This window comes from Bombus huntii, chromosome 3, assembly GCF_024542735.1.
Source record: "Bombus huntii isolate Logan2020A chromosome 3, iyBomHunt1.1, whole genome shotgun sequence".
NCBI lineage: Eukaryota > Metazoa > Arthropoda > Insecta > Hymenoptera > Apidae > Bombus > Bombus huntii.
Genome location: NC_066240.1, coordinates 10,115,850 through 10,141,084, shown reverse-complemented (window position 1 = coordinate 10,141,084; position 25,235 = coordinate 10,115,850). Strand labels below are relative to the sequence as shown.

The window sequence follows — 25,235 nt, the reverse complement described above, 5'->3', positions numbered from 1 at the left end:
TTGGCGCTACCGCATAAAATTTTGCTGTGTATTTTATACATTTACAAACGTCCGTTATAGCAGATGTTACCATCTGCTCTATCCATATGTATTGGTCTGTAAAAATATGTTTCAAGGGCGCTCACATATATACAATGAATAAAAATATTATTTCAAAGTAATGTTAACACGTAATCTGATTATCTCAAAGTATGAATATTTATGAATAATTTTATAAGAATCATTCAACAAAGCAAATTAAAATCGAAAAACGTACATATATATATATATATATATATGCATTTCGCAATATATTTAATATATATATATATATATATATATACACAAGTGATATGACACGTTCATATATAATAAATATAATAAAGTTCATGCTTCCTACACGCATCCTCGTACCTATGTTCACATTTACAGTCAATACTACAAATCTGGCTATTATTAAATTTTACAAATATGTTCTATATATTATAATATAGGTTTACAAAAAAAGCGCAAGAGTAATGCATTAAAATGGACATTGAAAAGTGACCCGCAAAAATAATTAAATAGAAAAAAATACAAAAATACATTGACGAAAGTATGATAGTCGGTAAACTACCAAAAAACACCTTTCACGTCCATATTATAGTGGAAAATTCCGATGGAGCCCACAAAGTAGTCTATCCTTTCCGTAGACGAAGAGGTATGTGAACAGAGAAGTTTAGACAAAGAAAATGAATCAGAGGACCAATAACACACCAATGAGCTGACATCTACATATAAACGCGCCCCTTCGTTTATGATCGTTATTACATAGTATGTGTGTTAATGCGCGAAAGTAATCAATATATCATAGTGGGATTTAACATATCTGATAAAATACACAAGACACAGAATACGAAAGCTTTAGTTTTGTTTATACGTGTAATTTTAGTTAGTAATTTCGCGTTTGGCTACTCACTTTTGACTGTTAATTATTAACGCTTGACGGCAAAGACTCAACATTGTCTTTTTTTGGTTCTTTTGATTTATATTCCCTTTAGAACTTTTTACATGAACACCTTCACGTTCGTCGTAAAATTTTGCAAAGGTATGAATAAACCTATCTCTCTATAATCACTGTAAAGACTGATTAGGATGCTGAACTGTCGAAACTACGAAACTCGACAGTGGCAACCATCGAGCAAATAGTGAGCCAAACCTCCCCCCATGTATACCCCACCCTCCATCAATTCGACTATGAAACAGGGCCGTAATAAGATTCCGAAAAGTAGGGCGTTGGTTAATTCTTGAATAAAAATATGTATAACAGCAAAAATAGGTAAATATACAATTATAGATTAATTGTCATTTATAAGATATTTTATCCGAAAAGATATTTCATAAAATTTGTAACAGATTATTTAATACATAAAGTATTGAAAGAATCGTCAAATATTTCGGTATTAAAATGTCGAAATATAAAATATTATTAACTCTCTATTAATAACTGTAAATATCGAGAAAAAAACAATTTGGACTATTTTGATCCTGCTTAAGAAGATATATTTGGATTCATATTTAAATTAATCTATTAATATCTATCTATCTATCTATATATATATATATAATTATTTTATTACATTATATAGATATTATACAGATATAAATAGATTAATTTAAATATGAATCCAAATATACCTCCTTAAGCAGGATCAAGATAGTCCAAATTATTTTTTTCTCGATATTTATAGTTATTAATAGATAGCTAATAATATTTTTATTATATACATTATAATAATGTAATAAAATAATTATGTATATGTATATATGGATATAGATATTAATAGATTAATTTAAATATGAATCCAAATATACCTCCTTAAGCAGGATCAAAATAGTCCATTATATATATATATATATAATTATTTTGGACTATTATATATATATATATATAATTATTTTATTACATTCATTTGGTTTACATCTTGTTTCTTTTTTATGGAATATAGTATAGTATCAATACAAAGTAACATCAATGAAATTGATGAAATTTAAACAAAATGTAAACCAAATGAATGTAATAAAATATTTTCATTGTTACTATATATTGTTTCCGAAACAATTTTATTAATGTATACTTTATCAAATGCACAAAGATAGATACAAGGTCTTAAGGCAATGTATTAAAAAATTTAATTTTCAAAAAATATATAATCAAAATGTTCACTTCGGGTACATATACTTTTATAGATTTATGATTTATTGTATATCATAGGATTCTCTGTCTGATCATACTTTATTTGTTCTTTTTGTCTACTATGAATTATAAAGAAATTTTATCAATATATATAATATATATATATATAATATATATAATATATATATAATATATATAATATATATAATATATATAATATATATATATATATTATATATTATATATTATATATTATATATATATTATATATTATATATATATTATATATTATATATATATATATATATATATAATAAAGAAATAAATGAATAATTCAACATGTACAAATCACGTTTAATTTAATATTGCAATTATCTAAAATTACAGATGTTATTAGCAAGCAGACTTTTTTCAATTGTCTTCTTGCTGCATTTGTAATTCACGTAATAGTTGTGCCCTTTGTTTTTCCAACTCATCCTCTGAAAGTTCATGATGTTCAGCATTTTCAGTAACAGACCCTTCACTATGTGCAGAAGGTCTTCTATGTTTTTCTTCCTTTCGTTTTCTTTCTGGTGATTCTTCAGAAGACGGAAGTCTCGAATGTGATCGCTACACCAACCATGTGCAATTATTAAACTTAAATCTAAACAAACTTAGAAAATTGTTAATTATATTGCAATATTAATTGAACTTACGGAATGACTACGACCTCTCTTCTTTTTACTCTTCTTCTTTTTTGATTTTCTAGTATCAGACTCGGAACTATCCGATTTGCTAGGAACACTTGGTGATCTTGATTTATGTCTTTTTTTCTTCAAACCTTTATCACTACCTTCAGACTCCTAATATAGAATAAAACGATTGTTTAAAATAAATATTTAGACTCTAAAATTGTATAATATACTTACACTATGTGATCGCGACCGTGACTTCCGTTTCACCTTTTTTGTTTTCTTTTTTTTACTTCTAATGTGATGATGACTACAGCTTTCTTCAAGTTCATGTTGATATTCCTTGAAAATTCTAACTCTCTCGCTTTCTAATGTTATTGCTTTAAAATCTGGTTCTTCTTCAATCTTACTTCTTACATCGTCCCACGTCATTTGATAATCAACATTAAGAGTTTTTAGTAAATTTTTAAAGCCAGTTTCTAATTTCTTAAACTTTCTGGTTTCTTCCTTTACACGTTCTTTCTCTCGGGCTTCAGCTTTTTCAAGTAATAAATTGTACGTTAATTTTACATTGCCCGCATCTAATGTTGCAGATTTTCGATCCTCACATACGACTGTAGCAAACTCTTCAAAAGTAGTATTAACTTGCACTTCAAAATTTTTATCTTTCAGAATTTCTCTGATAATTTTCTTTTCGTCATGAAATCTAGATTTCAAATCTTCGACATAAAATTTAAACAAATCTAGTGGAGTTGATCCGGATTGTCCAAGCATAGCTGAAAATCTTAAATCAGCAGATAACATTGGGTAAAGTTCTACCCACAATGACATGGATGTTAATTTTCCTTGTTCATGAAGCTCATCCAACAAACTCTGTGAAATAATTGTTCTTATTGAAAACATTAGTAAAAGTGATATAAAATTTCATAATTTTGTAAAACTTACTATAAATGCGTCTCTGTTCTTTCGTTCTTGTCTTTTTCTACGTTTTTTCTCGTGTTCTTTCTCTTCTTCTTCATCCTTTTCTAGTTGACGTATATGATTTTCAAAAACAAGTAATGCATCCTCTTTATCCATTTCTAGTAAGTCTGCATCTTCTGCAAAAGCTGCGTGTTGTAAAAGTAATGCTTGTGCTTCTTGCCAAGTAGTTCTATATGTAACATCAGTCATAGTGTCTAAAACTTGAGCTAGTCTTTTAGTATTTCTCTTTTTTAACTGTTTTGCTTCTTCTTTTTCACGTTTGGCTAAATTGAAAATAACATCCTCATAAATATCCCGGCGATCTGAATCACCAACAGCCCTCCACACTTCCAAATTACCAAACATTTCTTCACATTTATAATACTTTGTTGTACTTGTCATTCTATCATTTTCTAATAAAAATTGTTCTAAATCTTCCTTAGCTTTCTTCAATCTGTTTGAAATGACATCTATTTTTATATTTTTTATTTAAAATATGCTAGTTTTATATAATATTACACAATGATACTTACCTTAATCTTTCTTGCTCACGTTCTTCTTTAAGTTTCTGTGTCTTATATGCGTTGAATGCTTGTTTACGTTCATTTAATTTTTTCATTTGTGGATATCTAGGATCACTTTGGATTAATTTCACTGCCTGTTCCCATGTAGCATTTGATGGAACATCTCTTTCTCTTAACAATTCTTTAAATGCTTCAATTGCTTCCTTCTTATCTTTAAATTGCATTTTTGGTTCAGGAGTACTGGTACGACTATCATTTGCTGATCCTTTTGCAGAATTGCTATCTTCATCTGGCTTTGCAGGTGGAGTAGGAATGTTTATTGCTGCAAGAGTTGCAGCCATGGCTTGTTCAATTGCAGATTTTCCACCTGGTTCTGGTGTACTAGTTTGAGATGTATTCGCAATTGCAACATTTGGAGATAAATGTTGAATACCTGCAGGAACTATACTGAAAAGGCAAAATATTGATAATTACATTTACAACCTTAAAGCTTCTTTATCATATGTATGTACATATGTGAATTATAATAAATATAATTTTTACTAACGTATTCGTAGCACTTGCAACAACTGCTGCAGCTGCAGCTGCAGCCTCTTCAGCTGCGATTCTTGCTTTTAGTTCTTCTAGCTCTGTAGGAATAGTCCACCTAGATTCCTTAGTTGTCACATTATGATAATATACTTTTCCATTCTCTGATTTATATTCTTTCCAAGGGCATTGTGATAAAAGCAATTCACTGGGTGTTTTTAGCTCATCTGGTTTCTCCCACAAAGATTGTTTTGTAGCACTATTATAATAATACGTCCTTCCATCAGGAGCTTTATGTTCAGTCCAATCAGTCTTTTTTTCTGTTGTTGCAATAGGTTGAACACCTGATGTGGCTTCACTTGCTATAGGTGCAGGTGGAGGAATACCTGGTGCCGTTATTTGAGGAGGTGCAGCTAAAATATAAATGATATTTAAATAAAGCACATTACTTATAAAAAATGAAAAATATCCTTTAATCAAAAAAGGTATTAACCTATAACTCCAGCATCAGGTGGGGGAGCAGCAGTAATTGGAAAACTAAAACCTGGTGGAGGTATAGAAAACTGTGGAGGCATTATACCGGGTGGACCAGGTGGTAAACTGGGAGGAGGTATAAAAGGTGCAGTAGGCATAATAGGTGGTACAAAAGTGGAAGCAATATTTGGAGTCGCTGGTGGAAACCCTGGTACCGCAGTAGGTGGAGGTATACTATCATTTGAAGCCTGTAACATAATATTATGTACAAGTTAAACTTACAAATAATTAAATTAAATGTTTCTATATATAGAATCACACACATGTGTAATACATTATAAAAAATTATTTTCTAAATTTATTCTCAGAAGATTTGATTTAAGTGTACTTTTCTCAAATATTATCAAAACAAAATAGAAAAAAAATTAAAATTTTGAGTATGTAAATTAAATTATAAAAATTCTCTTTAAAGATAGTTTAATAAATAAGTATAAACTTATTAACTACAGAACTAATATGTAAGGTTATTAGTCACTTATTCATTCATTTTACGTTCAATAATACCATACCATTTCCTACAGAATGAAAATGTTTTCCTTTTAAATCAAATCATTGAAAGTAGAATTATTGTAATTCCTTACAAATTAAATGATATAAGCAACAGTATTCTATTTCATATGTAAACTATATCACGTTGTATTTATACTCAACCAATGCGTGAAAGTAACTAGATTTTATGTATATGATGATTATAAGAAATGAGTGAACATTATATAGATTAAAAGTTGGTATATAAAGCTACGCTAAAATAAGACAATTATATTAATGTTTTAATCCAATATTTCGTTTCAATTTATATTTCAAATTTCTAAAAATATTATAAGAAACTGAAATATTTTTTGATAAATAACTATATGATCACCCTATAGTATATTATATTTCAATTCTAATTGAAATAATTTTTATTTCCGATTATATTTATTTATTTATTTATTCCTTCTAATTAATTACTTAGAAGAATTATATGCATCGAAAGAAATAAAATTGTATACAATACACAAAAATCATATAATGAACCAGTTTATCTACGTTCATTCAAAAATAGTTTCAGATCAATCTACTATTATCAACATCAATGGCAATAACTGTGCTACGTATACATAGTTCTCACGTGAAAGTTTTAATATTGCAGTAAAAATATATTATATCAGAGGATTAAATATCGTGTTTGATAATCAATGATTTGCATATTTTCTGAAATTATTTTCTCAAACAATGTAGGATAATGCTTGTACTTGTGTTTAAATTTTGACGTTTGTCGTCGATCCCAACCTAATTTTGATGTAAATAAAAATCTATGGAAATTTATATAATTTAATAAAAAACTACAATATCATACAAATTTTGTCAAAATGTTTAAAAAATTTAAAGATAAACTCGCGGAAGAAATGAAACAATCGCCTGCCAGATTACAGGCAAGCATGCAACAACTAGCACAGGTTTGACGTTTTATATAAAATTAAGACATAAATTATGTATTTTGTAGTCTGCTTAATAAAATAAAATTGTTATGTACTTATAAAAAAATTATTACTTTTACAAAAATACATTTGTCATATCTGATGATTAAATATATGTTGATTTACTAATATAATTGAAATAAAATTTAAATATCTATCTTATATATTAATAACTTGGTTTAATTTAGGCGGTAGTATCTCCTGCTTTGTCTAACAGTTCAGTACAAGAATTATCTGTATCTAATGACAATTTTAGTTTAACGGAAGAAGGAGATGGTAAGCCTTTCTTTTTTTATATATCGCTTTATTACTTTAAATTAAGAAGAATTTAAGTATAAAAGTGATTATTTACAGAAACTCCCAAAAATAGTCCTGCAAAACATGGTTTTCAAAATGTAGATTTAATGTCACCTACGTCAAATTCTATAGGTGTTTCAAGAAGATCATCAGTTAGCAGTATTACTAGTGATACTTCATCTCTTTTTCCAATTTATGAAAGTCCTGCTAATTTGTATCATTTACAGGTATTACAGAACATTTATCATCAAGAGATATAATATTTTTAAAAAATTATTAATATTTGAATGTAATTAACTGTCCATTTTCATTTCCTTTTTAGTCTGATATGGATCAATCTGCTAGTGAGATAGATGAAAATATAAATCCACAATTAGATAAAATTTCAAAAGATCAAATATATTCAGCATATCGGAAAGTGCAAGCAAAATACCACAAATATCGTGGAAGATATACAGATTTAGCAACACATTATAAAGAATTGGAAAGGGTAAAAGGCAAATTAGAATCAGTCTTAGTAGAAACCCAAGATAAAGTATTAAGAAGAGTAGCTGACTTAAAAGAACAGTGTCAGTTAGAACAACAGGCCAAAGCTCATTTGGAAGAAGCATTGAGAAATGACATTGAAGAAAAAGATCATATAATAAATACATTAAATACAAAGGTAATATTAAAAAATTTACTATTATTGTATTATATCAGATTTTAATGTTATATGCATTGCAGATTAAACTTTTACAAACAACTGGACCAAACTTAGAATCTACTTTACCAGATACTACTAATGATAAAGGAAATTTAAAAGATAATCTCATTGACCTAAGTACTGGATCGTCAATTAGTTCTGAAGAAAATGCTTTGGTAGTGGAAAATACACAATTAAAAGATAAACTAAAGAAATTGGAAAATGTTGTTTTGAAGTATAAAGAATCTTTGAAACGAAATAAAGAAAAATTTTCTGAAATATTAACAGAAAAAAATATATTAGAATCTCAGTATGAAACATTAAAAAATTCCTATACAGAAAAGGAAAAGGAGTTAAGTTATGCATCTACAGAAATTAAAAGTTTAACAGATCAAATGATTATTTTAAAAAAACGCGAGGAAGAGTCTGTAATATCCTTAGCTGAAAATAAACTTTCAATACACAGAGAATTAGAAGATAAAGAAGAACAAATCAAAAAGCTACAATTGGATTTGAAGCATGTGACAGAATCCAAAGAGAATCTAAGTGGAATTGTTAATAAATATAAAGCTGAAGTGGAAGAACTAAAATTATCACATAGTACTCAAAATTCAGATTCAGAAAAAAAAGAAATTGTACAAGATATAACAAATGAAAAATCAGAAGCTTTAAAACCAGTACAGCAAGAAATGCAGCAATTATTAAATGATCTAGATGAAAAAATGGACTCAAAACATCATGGAGAAGATTGTAATAAAGAAAACATAGAAAAAACTACAAAAGTGCATGATACTGAAATATATCAAAATATAAAGTCTAAATTAAATGAAAAGGAAATTGAACTTCAAGAGACAAAAAATAAATTAGAAGAATTGCAAAAGATTACTAAAGAATATCAAATACATAAAGAAGAACTATATATGGAATTTTCAAATTACAAATTAAAATACACAGAGCTTCAAAATGAACAAAATGCACATAAAATTGTTGCTGATGAAAAAAGGAAAGAAGCAGAAGCAACAATTGAAAAATTACAAGCTACCATACAAAGTCTTGATAAAGAATTAGAAAATATGAGAAATGCTCTAATTGATAGAGATAAAGTATGTGAAAATTACAATGCTAAAGTTAATGAATATAAAACAATGCTTGAAAACATGAAAGAAAGATTATTGAGTCAGGAAGCGGAAATGAAAATTCTTAAAGAAAAAGTACAAGACAATACAGAGATAATTACATTGAACAATGAGTTAGAAATTAAAAATAACGAGTTATTAGGAGTATGCACACAACTTCAATCCTGTAAATCTACTATCTCCGATCTTAAAAATAGACTTCAAACAGATAGTTCTAATATTACTTCACTTCACGAAGAGAAAAATAATTTAATTAAAAATATTTTAAATTATAAAATTTCTACTAAAAAATTAAAGGAAGATAACATCTATATTAAAAGCAATACAGTGAAATGCTTCATGGAGATTAACAATGAAATTTCTGTCTTAAAGAATGGATTTGATGCTTTTCTAAAAGCGAATAATATTATTCAGAATAGTGTAAATGTGCAAATTAAAAATTTCCAAACTAAATTACAGGAATTTGAAGAACTTAAACAAAAATATAATCAATTACGAACCGAATTAAAAGATACTATATATCTTAAATCTAATTTGGAAATAAGTTTGGAAAATTATAACAAACAACTAAATGAGATGTCCATGAAATTGGAGCAACAATGCGAAGTTGATACAAAAAATCGTAAACTTATAGCTGAGATAGATAATCTCAATTTCAAATTATATGACTTACGAAATTTACCTGAACAAGTGAAATTATTAATGATAGAATCTAAATCTTTGCAGGAAGAACTTAACAATGTTAATGATATGAATCAATTACTTTCAAATGAAATATCTGATTTGAAAGTACAACTTGAAGAAGCAAATAGTAACACAAAAAAATTACAGGAATTAGAACAGAAATATGTAGAAGCAACAAAAATTGCTACGTTACTAAAATCTGAAAACCTTAATTCCAATAAATTAGAAGAAAAAATAAACACTTTAGAATCAGAAATAAAAATTTTAAATGAAAATTTGTCTGAAAAAGATAAAAAAATAAATACCTTAAACGAAGAATTAGGAAGTAAAGAAAGTTTTTTAGTTGATTTAAAAGTCAAAAATGAAAAATATGAAAATGAAATCATTGAGCTTACAAAGTCAAATGAAACTCTACAGCAAAAAGTACAAACAAAAATCCAGCAATTAACGAAGTTAAAAACTATTAAACAAAAACAAGATGCCACTATTCAAAAATTAAATGACGAAATTAATGAAGTAAAAACTTTAAATGCAGAATTATTAGAACAGTTAAAAACATCGGAAAATGAAGTAAATATATTAAAATCTGAAAACTGTCAAATAGTAACATTAAAAGATAATAATGCAGCAATCATTACTGAATTAGAAAAGCTAAAATTAATTCATAATGAAATCAATTTGGAAAATAAGAATCTAAAAGATAAGCAAAACGAATTTCTGAAACATAATCAAGAATTAAATGAATCTAATGAAAACTTAAAACAAAAGGTTGTAAATTATGACAAACACAATCAACAATTACTAACTGAAAATACACAATTAGGAAAAGAAGTTGAATCATATAAAAATCGGTTAAATGAAAGTATATTATTAAATACGGAATTACAGTTTAACAATCAGGAACTGAATTTCCAACTTAAAGAATTAACTTCATCTAAGAAAAAAGTAGAAGAAATTGAAGAACATCTTACAAAGGAAAATGCAAGTTTACATAATGAAGTAGATAAATTAAATTTATTGTTAGAGAATAATAATAACATGGAAGAAAAAAATAAAGAACTACTAATGAATTTAGAACTTTTGGACAAGGAAGTTGCAAGATTAAAAAATATTGAAGAGGAAATTAATAGCTTAAAATTAGAAATAAATAGCTTAAATAAAGCAAAAAGTGATTTAGAAAAAAAGGAATTACAAAACAGTGAATTAATTACTGAAAATTTATCTTTAAAAAGTAGAATTATAGAATTAGAAAATACAAATACGAAATTTCAATCTTATGTAAATAATTTAGAATCTAAGGTTTCCAGTTTAGATCAAATAGAATGTAAGAATATTGAATTAAAAAATGAAGTTGATACATTAAAATCTACAAATATGGAATTATTATCTCAAATAAAGAATAAAGATGTAGTAGAAGAACAATTAACAACGGAAGTATATGAATTAAAACTTATAGTAGATGAAAAAGTAGCAGAGTTAAAATTACTAGATACTAAAAATATGGAATTGTTGAAAGAAATTGAAAGGTTAAAATCTTCATCAGTAGAAGAGGAAGTAGCAATAGAAACAAACAAATCAACAACTACTGTTGAAGATTTTAAAAAATTACAAAATGAAATAAAGGTTCTTAGAGAAACAAATACTGCACTAAATGAAAAAGTAAAAAGTATAAGTAGTAGTGAAATAGTACATGAGTTTTCTACTAAAAATAATGACAAATTGGAAGAAGAAAATAAAAAATTAGAAGCACAACTAGATGAAGCATTAATAACATTCCAAGCAAAAGAACTGGAAATGCATTTCGTTAGTAATGAATTAAAAAATCAAGTAGATACTTTGAAGCAAGAATTAAAAACAAACGAGGAGGAGCAAAGCATGAGATTAAAACAACTAGTTAAGGAATTTCAAGCACAGTTACATGATAAGGAAGAAGAGTTACATGCTGCATTAGAAAGACGATTCGGTAAATTAGAATTCTTCTTATAATATTGTTTCCATTTTACATATATTTATGCATATTTATATATATTTATATATATTTAACAGAGATGATATTTCGGCTTGTAATAACAGATTATATATACCGATACGGTGTTATCATCTCGTCGAGATTGTTTTTAAATTAACGAACCCCAACCCATATGCAAAGTGAAAAAATCACCTTGTATATGATGATAATAAATATACAAAAATATTATAGTAATATATTGTAAATATATTATTACATTTCCCTGTTTAGATCGTCAGCAAAATTATGAATCAAATCTTATTCAACAATATAAAGAGCAATTAAAAGATTTCCAAATAGAATTAACAGCCAAATCTGAGCAAATTGAGAATCTAATTTTAGAAAATAAAAATTTAATGTCACAAAAAGCAAAAGATATAAACCAGTTAGCGGAAAAAATTACAATAATGAAGAAAGAACATGCAGATGAAATTAAAGAAATAGAAAAAAAATGGAAATCAATTGTGCAACAGAAAACTGACAAGTTGGAAGCAAAACACGAAGAAGAGATTAATGAATTAACACAGGAATGGCGAAATGAAAGAAGGGTTGGTTACAACAAAGTTATAAAAAATAGTAATACCTCATAATTTACAAAATGATGTTTTATTTTATATTTCTTTTTTTATTTACTTTTAAGATTTTGTTATATTTATATTACTTATTTTAATTTCATGTAATTATTTTTCATTTTTTATAATTTTATTTATACTTTTGTCTCTTTCAGCCTGATATGCAAACTGATTTAATTAACAAGGTAAAGTTCTTTCAAATTTGTAAACACACCAATTTTACTAATTGCAATTTTATCATTATTTTTTAACATAAACATAAAAATAAGCAGTATAAGTAAAATAGAATTTACTAATTTTTATTAATTTACTTAGGAATTAGAGAGCACTTCACGAGTTGCAATGGCAGCTGTACAATCAAATACTGGTTCTTTTCACACTCTTCAACAAACCCTAACAGCACAGAGGCGAGAATTAGCTGAACTTAGAAAATTAATGAAGTTGAGGCATGATACACTAGAAGATTCAACAGAGATTGAATATCTTAGAAACATTTTATTTGAATACATGATGGGAAGAGAAACAATGGTGCTTGCTAGAGTGATTGCTGCAGTTGTCAAATTTGATCAAGAACAAACAGCAAAAGTACTTAAGAAAGAAGAAGATAAAATGACACTGGTAAAAAGTTTTTAAATTTTTTGAAAGAATATTTATATTTTTAATTAATATTTATTTAATTAATGTTTGAAAAACATTGATAAGTTATCTTAAATAACTTATCAACGTTTTCCAAACATTAATTAATGACATTAACATAACATTAACATTAATGACATTAATTTATAACACATAAAAAGCAAATACCTGTTAATAAACAGAAATAAAATTAGCTTTTTTCGAATGTTTTATTTATTTTGATATATATTACAACTTAACTTTTATTATATGTATTGCATATATTAAAAGTGTTTCTACTTTAAATCTTAATTTTTTGATGTTTCAGCTTGGTTCTCTAGGTCTCACATAGTGCAAAATTCTGTATATTTAAAAATTGTGTAAGTACTTTTGTATATTAGATTGTAAGTATCTTGTATTTATTTATGGAATATGTATTTTAAAAAGATGACTATTATTCTGCCAATATATGATATATAATATGTAGAAAATACATACTGTAAAAAGCTTGACACAATTTACAGGTAAAAACAATTTTAGATGTGATTACCTTGCTTCCTAATATATATAAATATTCTATGATAGAAAAATTATAAATATTAGCTGTTCATCTATAAGCATGCCACTTTTATAACCGTTTATAAATTTATTAATAGAATAAACATTTACTGTTATAAAGTTGTCACAGATGTATTTGCTTTCTTGTAATTTTTTATATAACGAAGTGTAAAATTGTCAACATTATATATGTTATAAATAGTTTAACTTGAAAAATTAAATTTCATTTCATATAGATAAGTATTTTAAAAATAATATTTCTATTGTATATAAATTATGTAATTAATATATACTAATAAATAAAGTTAATTTAGAATGGAAGTACTATTAACTCTGAATTTGTCATTAATTTTATTATGATTGTTTTATTTACATAAAATCATACAAATACATACTACACTAATTGTGACTGAATATTTTGCATTTTTTGTTTAAAATAATCTATTTGTTCAGATATTGGAATGTTTTTTTGAGTAAACCAAGTAATCTGATTTCCAACAGGTGTATACATATATCTACCCTTACTTCCCAATAGTACTCTTAAGGCCCTATTTTTCTGTGATAATTTTTCATAATATTCCACACCACCTTGAATATATTTATCACCACATTTAGATATTATTTCATTGACTTCTGTCTCTCTATAATAATCTAATGCATTATTTGTTAATAAGGTAAAAATTAAAGTTCCAATTGCAGCAATACTCATACATAAAGCATTTTTACCCCTTTGCTGTTTGGTAACTTTTAATTTTGAATGAAGTAACTCATAAGCTCCCATTCCTATTACTGCATCTGCCAATATATTCACACCTTTAATTATTGGATCAAAAGTTGCGACTTTTAAAATTTGTTGAGCTATAGCAAATTTTTGGGCATTTTCTGAGAGTACTAAGGACTTATGAAATTCCTCGGTAGCTTCTGCATCCCATTGAAGTGGTGCATATTGAATGGATATGTTTCCATTATTTATATGACTAATATCATTATATTCAAAATTCACTGGAATTCCAACTAAGCCACCATACTTTGAGTACGTTGATCCAGCATGAAACATTTCTATATCATGAACGTTAAAAAATTTAATACGTTCTTCTGGTATCATTGGTCTATATACTAGATTTACATCATCTAGTGCTTCTTTAAGTCTTCTTTCAATACCTTTTCGTATTGGTAATTCATTATTCTCAAAGCTATTTATAAAATTTTAAAATTGCTTTATAAAATTCTTAATATCTCCTCACACTTTTTTATACTTACTCATATCTGGCTCTAATTTTCCTATATTGTTGCAATAAGAAAGTTTGTGGAAATAATTGTACGGCTACAGCACCAGCTGCCAAAGTAAGTCTCACAAGTGCCATTGTAAAAGCACTTTTTTTACAAATTCTGAAATAAAGAAGATGAGATAAATAATGATTTACAATAAAGAAATATAACAAAATGAATCGAGATAAATGATAATTTATAGAGGTCAATAAAAAGACATTCATAGTTCCACTTATTTTATTTGTATCTAACTATAACCTAAAAATATGATACACAATATAGTAACATATTAATTGACATTATAATTAAATATCTATAAAATCTGCAATATAACTTTCATGCTATTAAAATAATTCAAATACAGTTTGAATTACATTGTTACCAAATAATGTTCATGTAACAATGTAAACAAAAATTATTCTATTACATCATCAAACAGATACTATGTATACTAAATAAATATTTATAATTTATACAGTGTTAGCCTATATATATTTTTTATGTACCATTAAATAATTAAGCTCTAATTCAATACTACATTTACATGATATTTAAAAAAAAAATGTATATTATATATCATATATTATAATTTATTTGCGATAAGATTAAATCTATATAGATATTTGAAATTTGTATATATTTTCGTTTATCGTTATCCGTATCATTTTGAATGTTTATAATCCAATAGTAAGGACTGTTATATGTTTAATACTAGTATATGTACGTAGGTTCATTACTAACACTTTCGGTTGCCGGTAAAAAAAAATTTAAACATAAATCCCGAGAACAGTTTGTTTCTTGTGACACTCAGTTTACAAGTTCTCAGGATGGATACCAGTACGTGTGTTCCTAACAGTCAAAATGCTCCTCAATCTAGTGCACAACGAAAGTTTTATCAGTGGGTACTCAAATGGATAACTGGTGTACATGCGCATGCTGACTGGAACAATGAGGAAATGCGCGACATTCGACATTCAACAAAACCGGACGTAGCAACGTTAGCCAGTTTTTTACAAGCGATCGGATTTAAACTACTCTCGTTTGAAAGGGACAATGATTCACATGCCTCAGGAAAGAATGATAATAATGTTGAAACACCTGATCAAGGAGTTCTTAGAGTTGCACTCGAATGCGATAGTTCCAACATGAGGGCAGTGTTAGAATTAGGAGGAGTCATATGTAAATGTCCCAATTCTGATCACATTAAGGACGCGTCCTTTTGGACTATTAGTGGTACCGGACCTGTTGGAAGCACCGTATGCAAAAATTAATAATTTCTTTCATAATTTCTATTAAACCTGACTTTATCTAAGTATTAAAGTGAAATTATGCTGAGCTGTTACTGAGGTGATCGCGCGAATTCAAAAATTTAAATTTGTATTAATTTTAGCATTTACATAGTTTATCATTTGGAGTTTATTGACTTCCAACATTTACAAACTTGGGGAGGGGCAATAAATAATGTAAAATGTATCGAAATGCTTAAATTGAGAGCTTCTCAGTCACGTGAACTTGGGTTTTATGAAAGCATTAATAGTTAAAATAAATTATCTAATGCTTATAGCGTTTAATATTATATTTGAGATGGAATAATTTTTATTTTACATGTAGTAATATTTCTAAATTTAAGCATCATTTACTACGTATGTAAATAGCTCAAGTAACTAAATAATGTATAACTTGCGCAAATGAAAGTAAAGATATACCTCTATTATGCAATTTAATATTTATCTGAAATACGACAACGTCCAAAACTGAAATTTGACAATTTGATAGCAAAACATTAATAAATATATCGAGTATATCGATTTAAACATATCTTCTTTATTTTCCTCAGAAAAAAATTAGTACAAGTTTACGATTTTAGCTAACAATCATGAAAAGTACAGTAAGAAGTGTACAGTAAGAATATTTTAATATTGTATTTATTTTCAGGACAATATATCACAAAAAATCGAAGAAACTGGTAGTACTTTATTACCTCGTTTACCAAAAGATGTTGTTAAACTTTTGCGTGATGTATCATATAAACTATTCGACACAATCGTATGCGAACCGGATGTCAATCGATATATGGACATTTTAAACGCTTCACAAACAAGTAATACGTCTTGTAAAACCGCGCAGAATAATTTAACAGGAGACATTGGAGTTACACGAAGTCATACAGAACCGGAAATGTTTCTTCGTACAGATGATATGAGTTTAAAAGTGGGTACTTCATTTATATAATATTGTACTATTATAATATAATTTATATAATATTTATATAATATTATATAATATAAAAATAATACTGATATTTTTATTATTTATACTTTAACTAATTTGATTACGCATTGTTAGTGTGTTCCTGAGAAGAAAAGTAGGAGTGTAAATTCCGACCCATCTGCAAGTCGTGTTATGTCTCCAATACAATCAGTTAAACCTGTTTTACAACGTCAGAAAACATGGGACATCGAAACCGAAAGTTCAAACGAAGAACCACGGCCGTCACCTCCAAAGCTTACTAGTTCTCCCTCTGTAGTTTCTGAATTATCCAATTCCTTAGGGCAAATTTCTTTACAGAGCGAAATTGAAAATCCTAGGATTGTAACTGCATATGTTTTAGGGGCATATCAAAACTTAGAAAAGGCTCTTAAGGTGTTACTGATGAAGAAACCAGAGATTGCGAATGATACTTCTCTTATTCAAGGCAATTATCTTATTTAGATAGATGAATATTATTTGAAAATAGTAATATTCTACTGGAAATTATTAAGATCTGTTTATCTTCATAATAGATGACAGTGCATCCGTAAGATCAGCACCTGCTATTATTCTTAGTCCCTATAAATCAAATCGATCAAGTACATGTACAATCAACAAACCTTTATCAAAATCGACGAATGAACAACAGACGCGAGCAAACGCATATTTGACGTTAACGCCGAGAGCACGTCGTAGTATCGAACCAATGCTTCCTAAATCTACGACACGAAGGAACTTAAAACCTGAGCAAGAAAATGTAAAACCGACGCTTCGTCGCAGTAGCTTTCACATTCCTTCGACTGCTAATTCTAATATCTCGTTGTTAAAATCTTCGGATACAGGACAAAAATTTTTGGCGAGTAAAAAGTACAGCACAAGTAAAACAAATCTCACGATCAATTCCGACCTGTCGAACAGGTATAATTGAATCTTATTAATTAATATTATATATGTAAATGTTTAAATTAAGCTATTCCTAAAATTGCAGAGGTTTATCGACAACAAAAAAGGTTGTATCTTCAGAACAACAGGCATCACCAAACTTGGGAGCACTTAATACACCGAATACTCGTATGTCAATGATTAAACCACCTACAAAAGTCTCAAAAACAATACCCATTAAAGTGAAATCAATGAAATCTACTATCAAGATGAGTCCAGGAATATTGAAGAAATAAAAAGCTAATCTTTTAAAGCGATAAATTATTATTTTTATCTTCATTTATAGTATTTAATTAATAAGCATAATTTAACTTTACGTTTATTACGTCATTTTAAACGGAGATTTACCCAGGTATTTTACTGTTATAGTATTTAATTATTTTGTAATGCCTAAAAAAATATATATGTTATTTCAAATAATTAATAGATTTCATTCTTAAAAAAAGAATTCGTACTCTCTATACAGACTGATAGTTATCGGAAGTTCGTATTATTGTACGTTTTGAAAATGGCGGGCTTAACATGCCATCTTGAAATGTTTTAGATCAGTTAGAACTTCGCAGTAATGTAGTTAGTGTTGTGAAATTTATGATTCGATATTCGAAATATATTTTACTATGTTGTGCTTAATATGACTATAAATTAATAAATCATAACATCAATACCAAATAATTACAGGAAACATATAAAGAAGTTGTGACCATTTTGATTGGTGATAATTTTTTTAAATATTGTTTTTTTTTAATTTTGATATTCTTTATATTGTATTTATTCGAAAACATTTGGTACATTTCTATATCAGCACTTGTATTTGGACAATTATGATTGGAGCATGCGCCTGACATTCGTTTCTTAGGCACTCGTGATGTCGGCAGTAATCATTGTTCGTGATTAGTTACATTACTGTGTTAGCCTGTAGTGGCATGGTTTTCAAGTATTTACGCGATACGTGTATCATGTGCTCATATTGATGTTGTATTTGGAATGCGCGGTACATTGAGACAAGTCCTGTATATCACATTTATTCCATTCGTCAATTGATCAATTGAAGAACTCACTAACGAAAGCTTGCTTATAACAGACTACGAAATTACATTTGTATACACACATATATATATATATACATATACAGGTATATATGTATATACATGTACGTGGATATACACATACATGGTGTCGTGTTTCATCGTTTCACGTTATACCGAATACTGGATACAAACATTTTTCAATGGAATGATAGGCGTGTCACTATACCAGGTATGTGAAGTGAACAAGAATCATGTTATATCGTTAGATAATATTACATAGTAATAAGTTCATGACGATCTATGTTAGAAAAGTGTTATAATTGTTAAAGTTGTATCAAACATCTGGACGGCTATGTGATTATAAGTGCACTGTTTTACAGAAATATTTTTAAATCTTTTTTATAATTCATATATGCAAGTAATTTCAATGACCTTCGAAAGAAGATAAATTATAAATTTGTAATCTTATATCGCGAAATTCTCGTTCATGGCAGACATGTCGACATAATGGCGTCAATGTTCCCTTCAACTATAGATAACTGGATCCTACATTCCCTACCTTGCATGTCGCAATAAAACATTAAACGTGCCACGTGACCTTCTTCAATCACGCGGTATGTTCTAAAAGCCGGGTCCGAACCTGCGCCCTGAAAAAGTTTTATCCTAGTACATGACAAGTGCATGTAATATCTATGAAAATGAAGTAGTAAATATAACGCGTATGTGTATAGTACTGTCGTACAAGTTTACAATTATAGTTCCAATAATACATAGTAACTCTGCATTGTATGTATATGTTTTTTCGATGCTATATTAGATATTAATACGCTGTTCAAAAATAAATTAAAAATTGTAATTTAAAGAGTTTGTAAATATAACTCTATAGATAATTTATTATCTACAACAAGATTCTTGTATTTTATTTTACTATTTAATGTATTGTAACTATATAACCTTAGTTATAAGAATATGTTCTAGAATATACCATATACTATCTATTGATATTACATTATAGAAATTTTAAAAATGTATTAAAAATTAATAATGGTTGTTAAATAACAATAAATATATTTGTAGTAATAATAATATTATTGTAAATGTAGAACAGTAAGACAGTCAACTTACAGGCAATAAAATTACAATTTAGCATACTATTAAAGTTTATATAATTGTTAAATTTATTTATGTTATATACATATGTTATACTGAAAAAATATTTTTATTTTTTTCAGACAAATGTGTGCTAGCACTAATAGCATATCATCAACGCACTCGTTGCAGTTAAACAGTTAAAGAAGAAGAGGCAGAGTTCGAAACAGACTTACAGGCCTGGGTGTGGTTTTAATAACTTCTAATATAAAATGGCAGAAGAGTGTAACGATGTTAAGTCTGCCGGTCCATCTTCACCAAGAAGTCCACAGAATAATAGTATGGGAGGAAAACCAAGCAGTCCTCATTCTCCTAGACAACCAAGGCGTATGAAGCTAACACAGCAACAATTGGACAGCATGACAAAGGACGAGCTAGCAGCCAAGTGGCATGAACAGGACTTGTATGTGGAGTGTCTAGAGGCCCAGGCGGCAGCCCAGGAAGGTACTGAGATCACTTGAGTGAGACCACCTCACTCACCACATTTCTTAAGCGAATTTATGAATGCCAGAACACAACGGTCTCTTGTATGAGACAAGACTCTTATAGGGACGCTAAGATTAGGGATTAAGCATATTATTAGTACTGTGCTTAGGATAATAATAATGCTAAGTTTTTATAAATCCTAAAGTCGAAAAAATTTTGAATAAATAAGTATCGTAATAAGATAGATAAAATTCTTAACATCTCTTATGACATCGACAAACAAATTACAATTGTAGAAAATTTATGTATTCATATGAAACACTAGATAGATCAATTGGGTAATAGACTTTAGATAAAGGCTAGTGATACAGTAATATTGTAATATTTTGAAAACTACATTTGTGATGTGTAGTGCGGACAATTAAATTAATGCCAATATGTACAGTGTTCGAAATTTTTTTGGTGAGCAGAAGTGATGTGACAGTCATATACACTGCATGTACAGAAAATCTAATACAATATTATGCATGTATGCATAATTTTATCATCTGGTGTCAAGTTGCGCTGCTATTGATATTAAAAGTCACTTAATGCTAAAAGCAAAGTGTATGTCAAAAAAAGTGATATTGTGTGACAAGAAGAGATGAAAAGGTTTTTTCGAATGTGTTCACTATGAATCATTTCTTTCACTGTAATAAACACACATAGCTTACTTTTGGTATGAGCTCTTAAGTGACCGTGCAGTGTGCCACGTATGATTCTACAGTGTAGTAAAACACACTGCCAGAAGCAGGACAGTGCGTGTGTGTTTGTGTGTACATTGGATATCGAGTTTCCACTTTGCGAGGATTGAATGAAATACAACATCCTCGCTGGCTCTGAATATACCACTCAGAAGAGTAAAAACAGAGGCCCTATGTCATCCTTTGGCCCACAAAACTCTGTGCCAGGGATGCGTGAACCTAAGTCTTGGTGAAGTACGAAACCTTTAATTGATGCAGTTATGATCTGAAATTCCAGCTGCTTTTTCCAATCCTAACAATTCTTATCCCAATCTACAATCTTTAATATCATCTTATATATAGATACGTCTGATAAAACTGAACAATTTTAATTATGTTCCTAGACAAACATCCCTGTCTATTCCCATTATGAACGCAATTCATGCATGCATTTGTACCTGCACCATAACTTCCTGATGTCCAAGTACCAATCTGAAAAAAATACAATCCTGATCAAATAAGGCCGGGAGGTCATCTTGTGACAACATCTGTGTCTGCAACAAGTAGTCTATCTATTTTCATGGAAGAAAAGTAACGTCCACTCTTGGTCTCGGTGGAAGCACAGAGAATCTCACAAATGGCACGATGCAACGACTCCAAACTCAAAGTATGCGCTAATTAAAAATGTCAGTTGTCAGGCAATCAATGTCACATACATATGAAAACATATTTTGTTTATGCGCACTTAGGGCAAAACAGTATGTAGTAGATTTTCACCACTATGCTTTCTTTCACCAAAGATATACAGATATGAAATATCAAAAGAGACTGTACAGAATACTCTGTACCATTATATTATATGCATATATATTTTAAGGTTTTTAGCTCTCTATGTGTCTCATAAATTTATATGACTTACCAAATTATTACCAGAGATGGAGAAAATAATCAAAAAGAATATTATAAAATAATCCCCAACTCTAGTTATGAAAATATAATTTTATTCAAAGTGTATGAATAAAAATTATACATCATAAAGATATAGGTAAAATTATGAAAGACATGGAAATACATCTTTTTTCATATTGTATTTTAAATTAAATAAATGTTAATATAGCTTTCTCTTTAAATTTGTATTATCAATTAATAACTTCTTTAATGATTTTTATATTTGAAATGTATTTGAAGTATAGTATTTTTATATCTAATTGAAATAAAGTTGAAAAAATCATAACCTTTTAAAATATAATAAAAAATGTACATTACATGATATATATACATATGCGTATATATATATATATATATATATATTGTGTGAATATATATTGTGTGTATATATATTATATTACCCATTATATTACATATTATATATATATATATATGCTCATACTCTGTTTAATTTTAAAATGATTATATAATAAACATAAAACAAATTGACGAAACACATAGATAGCTTTAAACAGTGAAGTCTTAATTAAAAGAGGAAATGATATAATTTTTTTTTGTAGGTGAGCTATCCTCATTGAGGGACTCTGAAAGCAAGTACAGACAGCAACATGCAGAAGCATCTCATAGAGAGAAGATTTTAGTCAGGAGACTTGCTTCTAAAGAACAAGAATTACAAGAATATATTGTATGTAGATTATACATTTTTTAATAGAAGAAATATAGAACTAATTAAACAATTTCATAGCACATAACTCTTCTTCTTCTTTCCTCTCTCTTTTAGAGTCAAATTGCTGAAATGAAAGCTGCTCATGCTCCATCTGCTGTGGCTTTAAGATCTGCTTTGTTAGATCCAGCTGTTAATATTTTAATTCAAAAATTAAGGCAAGAACTTGTTACAACTAAAGCTAAATTAGAGGACACCCAGAACGAACTTAGTGCCTGGAAATTTACACCAGATAGGTAAATAATAATTTACGTCTTTTGATAAAACTAAATAACAAATTTGTATTTCCAATGACACTCTGTATATTTTTTTTATCTATAGCAATACAGGTAAAAGACTAATGGCAAAATGCAGATTGTTATATCAAGAAAATGAAGAATTAGGTCGCATGATTGCTAGTGGACGAATTGCTAAGTTGGAGGGAGATCTTGCTCTTCAAAGAAGTTTCAGTGAAGAAATGAAGAAATCACAATCAGGTATTATTTTTGTTATGGATATTTTTTTAATATGTTATAGATCAAAGTAGCTAATATCTTTTGGTAATGTCTATGTTACAGAGTTGGATGAATTCTTGCAAGACTTGGACGAGGATGTTGAAGGAATGCAGAGCACAATTTACTTCTTACAACAGGAGCTACGTAAAGCTCGCGAATCAGTTACATTGTTACAGCAAGAAAATGCAGCGTTGAAAGCAAATTCAAGCGAAAATAATTTAACGAATGGTTTGTCACCTCACACACCACCAATAAAGAAGGAAGAATCCGAAGAAAATTCAATTTCGGAAACAAAGACTTCAAAATCAATGGAAGATAGTGATGTGTGCAAAGGTGCTAGGACTCCACCGTTATCATCGCAGCGATCGCCACAGTGTGAGTTTTCTAATACTGAAAGAACAGAACGGGTCGAACGAAAACCTAATCAAGCAGATCATAATGACGAAAGCTCAAGTGATTCGGCTGCTTTGATCATTAAAGTAGAGAATGAGGAATTAAGTGATAGGGAAGAAGAACATGAAGAAAATCGAAATAAGAGGATACTAAGGAGCAAAAGTCATAATAGAAATAACAATAAAACTAATGGGGAAGAGGTGCTAACTAGAATAACTAGGGGTAGGGATAGGACCAAAAGGGACAAAAGTGCACCAGGTAGTGACGACGAAAGGACATATAAAAAAAAGAGAAGAGAGAGTATCCTTTCTCTTGATTATAATGAAGCTGACGATGACGCGTTAGTTCTAACTAATGGTGAGACTCTTCAAAGCGATCCAGAATGAACAGTTTTCTAGAACGATTTTATACACATAACACTTGTTATATATGAACAAAGCTTAGCGTGACTTAATACCTAACATAAGTTGAATCTAATATTTTATATTTAAGAATAATATGGAGACATATTATGATAAATATTATTTCTGATGGTTTTGTAATTTTTCATAACGTGTATCCGTAAATATATCTTTTATTTCAATTGTTTTAAAGTCACGTTAATGCCAAGATAACAGCACTTGATTACGTATGATTATATCTTCACAAAAATAACGTGGCATTGGAATAAAGGGGTAGATAGTTAAAACTATTTTTTCTTTCGCAATAAAATCGCATTAAATTTTCTAATAAGTATTCGTTATTACGAACAAATGCTTCAACGTTTTTAAATGGCTTTTTGTAAATTCGTTAAAACATTGATAGTAGCTTCTCTTGTTAGATTTTGCAGAGCAATCATAAAAAATATAAATAACAATAGAATAATAATCAGGGCTATGCCTTTTTTATTATGTAAATACACAAATGTTAATATCTGGTACACAACGACGCACATACATAGATTTATACACGATTGTGTGCGCAATAATTTGTATGTATGTATCGTTTTTTTCATTGTGAGACACGCGTGTCAACATTCGTTATTCATGCATAAAATATGCTTTTACTTGTGTATAATAAAATTGAGGTCTATTTGTTAGATTTATTGAATACCTGTAAATTATATGAAATATTAAACGATATTAATTTCAGTAAAACGTGCAACTGATCTTGTAGATCACAGAACATCACAGTTGCATATTTTTTATTTTTCTTGAGGACAAATATACAAAATATTTACATTGCTATTTTATACTATCTTGTATAAAAGCACATATTTTTTATCGTATTTCTTACATAAATATTTTGCTTTCTAATTCATTTGTAATTTTGGTATGTAATGTTCAGTTTGGATTTTGAATAGGTATATCTATTGTATTTGGAGTATAATTTTTGGAAACTTATCTCTAATTAAAATATAATTTGTGGATAATTCAATTCAAATATATCTATAACAAAAACGATTATTATTGTATAATATGTAATTTACCAATTAAAAATTACCTTTCAACACAAAAATAATTA

At 28.2% G+C, this 25,235-nt stretch overlaps 6 protein-coding genes across 14 annotated transcripts in view; 3 read left to right on the top strand and 3 right to left on the bottom strand.

Moving 5' to 3' along the window:
* LOC126863744 (delta-1-pyrroline-5-carboxylate dehydrogenase, mitochondrial) overlaps positions 1-1,187 on the bottom strand; it is a 59,148-nt gene extending 57,961 nt beyond the window's left edge. For all 5 annotated transcript variants that reach the window (XR_007688965.1, XM_050614211.1, XM_050614213.1 and 2 more), the window contains exon 1: positions 938-1,187. Coding sequence is in view for 4 of the 5 variants with exons in the window: in XM_050614211.1 (XP_050470168.1) it covers positions 938-981 (44 nt within the window). In the remaining variant the exon portion in view is untranslated. The remainder of the gene's footprint in view (positions 1-937) is intronic.
* Positions 1,188-2,488: 1,301 nt separating this feature from the next.
* On the bottom strand, positions 2,489-6,047 carry LOC126863814 (pre-mRNA-processing factor 40 homolog A). The gene is made up of 8 exons (XM_050614379.1): positions 5,882-6,047; positions 5,332-5,560; positions 4,858-5,251; positions 4,320-4,757; positions 3,772-4,240; positions 3,064-3,699; positions 2,851-2,997; positions 2,489-2,764 (listed from the first exon to the last, which is right to left on the bottom strand). The coding sequence occupies exons 1-8, from the start codon at positions 5,882-5,884 to the stop codon at positions 2,567-2,569; spliced, it is 2,514 nt and encodes an 837-aa protein (XP_050470336.1). The 5' UTR covers positions 5,885-6,047; the 3' UTR covers positions 2,489-2,566.
* Positions 6,048-6,428: 381 nt separating this feature from the next.
* On the top strand, positions 6,429-13,843 carry LOC126863811 (golgin subfamily A member 4-like). 2 transcript variants are annotated; one of them, XM_050614371.1, is made up of 9 exons: positions 6,429-6,811; positions 7,021-7,108; positions 7,187-7,356; positions 7,452-7,793; positions 7,856-11,597; positions 11,874-12,190; positions 12,370-12,399; positions 12,530-12,832; positions 13,158-13,843. In XM_050614371.1, the coding sequence occupies exons 1-9, from the start codon at positions 6,725-6,727 to the stop codon at positions 13,179-13,181; spliced, it is 5,103 nt and encodes a 1,700-aa protein (XP_050470328.1). In that variant the 5' UTR covers positions 6,429-6,724; the 3' UTR covers positions 13,182-13,843. The 2 variants fall into 2 exon arrangements, with proteins under 2 accessions (XP_050470328.1, XP_050470329.1); XM_050614372.1 differs by lacking the exon at positions 12,370-12,399.
* LOC126863823 (transmembrane protein 177) lies at positions 13,720-15,546 on the bottom strand. 2 transcript variants are annotated; one of them, XM_050614405.1, is made up of 3 exons: positions 15,398-15,546; positions 14,648-14,776; positions 13,720-14,580 (listed from the first exon to the last, which is right to left on the bottom strand). In XM_050614405.1, the coding sequence occupies exons 2-3, from the start codon at positions 14,749-14,751 to the stop codon at positions 13,782-13,784; spliced, it is 903 nt and encodes a 300-aa protein (XP_050470362.1). In that variant the 5' UTR covers positions 14,752-14,776; positions 15,398-15,546; the 3' UTR covers positions 13,720-13,781. The 2 variants fall into 2 exon arrangements, with proteins under 2 accessions (XP_050470362.1, XP_050470361.1); XM_050614404.1 differs by lacking the exon at positions 15,398-15,546 and having other exon boundaries at positions 14,648-15,068.
* Positions 15,484-18,268, top strand: LOC126863816 (uncharacterized). The gene is made up of 5 exons (XM_050614386.1): positions 15,484-15,912; positions 16,592-16,867; positions 17,003-17,351; positions 17,440-17,824; positions 17,895-18,268. The coding sequence occupies exons 1-5, from the start codon at positions 15,484-15,486 to the stop codon at positions 18,082-18,084; spliced, it is 1,629 nt and encodes a 542-aa protein (XP_050470343.1). The 3' UTR covers positions 18,085-18,268.
* A 143-nt stretch (positions 18,269-18,411) lies between these two features.
* LOC126863819 (pre-mRNA-splicing regulator female-lethal(2)D) lies at positions 18,412-24,812 on the top strand. 3 transcript variants are annotated; one of them, XM_050614389.1, is made up of 6 exons: positions 18,412-19,105; positions 20,109-20,469; positions 22,682-22,806; positions 22,903-23,081; positions 23,167-23,321; positions 23,403-24,812. In XM_050614389.1, exons 2-6 carry the CDS (start codon positions 20,238-20,240, stop codon positions 24,116-24,118), a joined length of 1,407 nt encoding a protein of 468 aa, XP_050470346.1. In that variant the 5' UTR covers positions 18,412-19,105; positions 20,109-20,237; the 3' UTR covers positions 24,119-24,812. The 3 variants fall into 3 exon arrangements, with proteins under 3 accessions (XP_050470346.1, XP_050470347.1, XP_050470348.1); XM_050614390.1 differs by lacking the exon at positions 18,412-19,105 and adding an exon at positions 19,514-19,662; XM_050614391.1 differs by lacking the exon at positions 18,412-19,105 and having other exon boundaries at positions 20,326-21,840.
* The last annotated feature ends 423 nt before the right edge of the window (positions 24,813-25,235 follow it).

Coding starts and splice junctions, on each gene's coding strand:
- LOC126863814 (XM_050614379.1), bottom strand. Junction 4,758..4,857: donor GTTGCAAGTGCTACGAATAC/GTTAGTAAAAAT, acceptor TTGCCTTTTCAG/TATAGTTCCTGCAGGTATTC. Junction 2,765..2,850: donor AGAGAGGTCGTAGTCATTCC/GTAAGTTCAATT, acceptor TGGTTGGTGTAG/CGATCACATTCGAGACTTCC.
- LOC126863811 (XM_050614371.1), top strand. CDS start 6,725: ATGTTTAAAAAATTTAAAGATAAACTCGCGGAAGAAATGAAACAATCG. Junction 12,191..12,369: donor AATGGCGAAATGAAAGAAGG/GTTGGTTACAAC, acceptor TGTCTCTTTCAG/CCTGATATGCAAACTGATTT. Junction 12,400..12,529: donor AAACTGATTTAATTAACAAG/GTAAAGTTCTTT, acceptor TAATTTACTTAG/GAATTAGAGAGCACTTCACG.
- LOC126863823 (XM_050614404.1), bottom strand. CDS start 14,880: ATGAATGTCTTTTTATTGACCTCTATAAATTATCATTTATCTCGATTC. Junction 14,581..14,647: donor AAAATTAGAGCCAGATATGA/GTAAGTATAAAA, acceptor TTTTATAAATAG/CTTTGAGAATAATGAATTAC.
- LOC126863816 (XM_050614386.1), top strand. CDS start 15,484: ATGGATACCAGTACGTGTGTTCCTAACAGTCAAAATGCTCCTCAATCT. Junction 15,913..16,591: donor CCGGACCTGTTGGAAGCACC/GTATGCAAAAAT, acceptor ATTTATTTTCAG/GACAATATATCACAAAAAAT. Junction 17,825..17,894: donor AATTCCGACCTGTCGAACAG/GTATAATTGAAT, acceptor CTAAAATTGCAG/AGGTTTATCGACAACAAAAA.
- LOC126863819 (XM_050614389.1), top strand. CDS start 20,238: ATGGCAGAAGAGTGTAACGATGTTAAGTCTGCCGGTCCATCTTCACCA. Junction 20,470..22,681: donor CCAGGCGGCAGCCCAGGAAG/GTACTGAGATCA, acceptor TTTTTTTTGTAG/GTGAGCTATCCTCATTGAGG. Junction 23,322..23,402: donor AATGAAGAAATCACAATCAG/GTATTATTTTTG, acceptor TCTATGTTACAG/AGTTGGATGAATTCTTGCAA.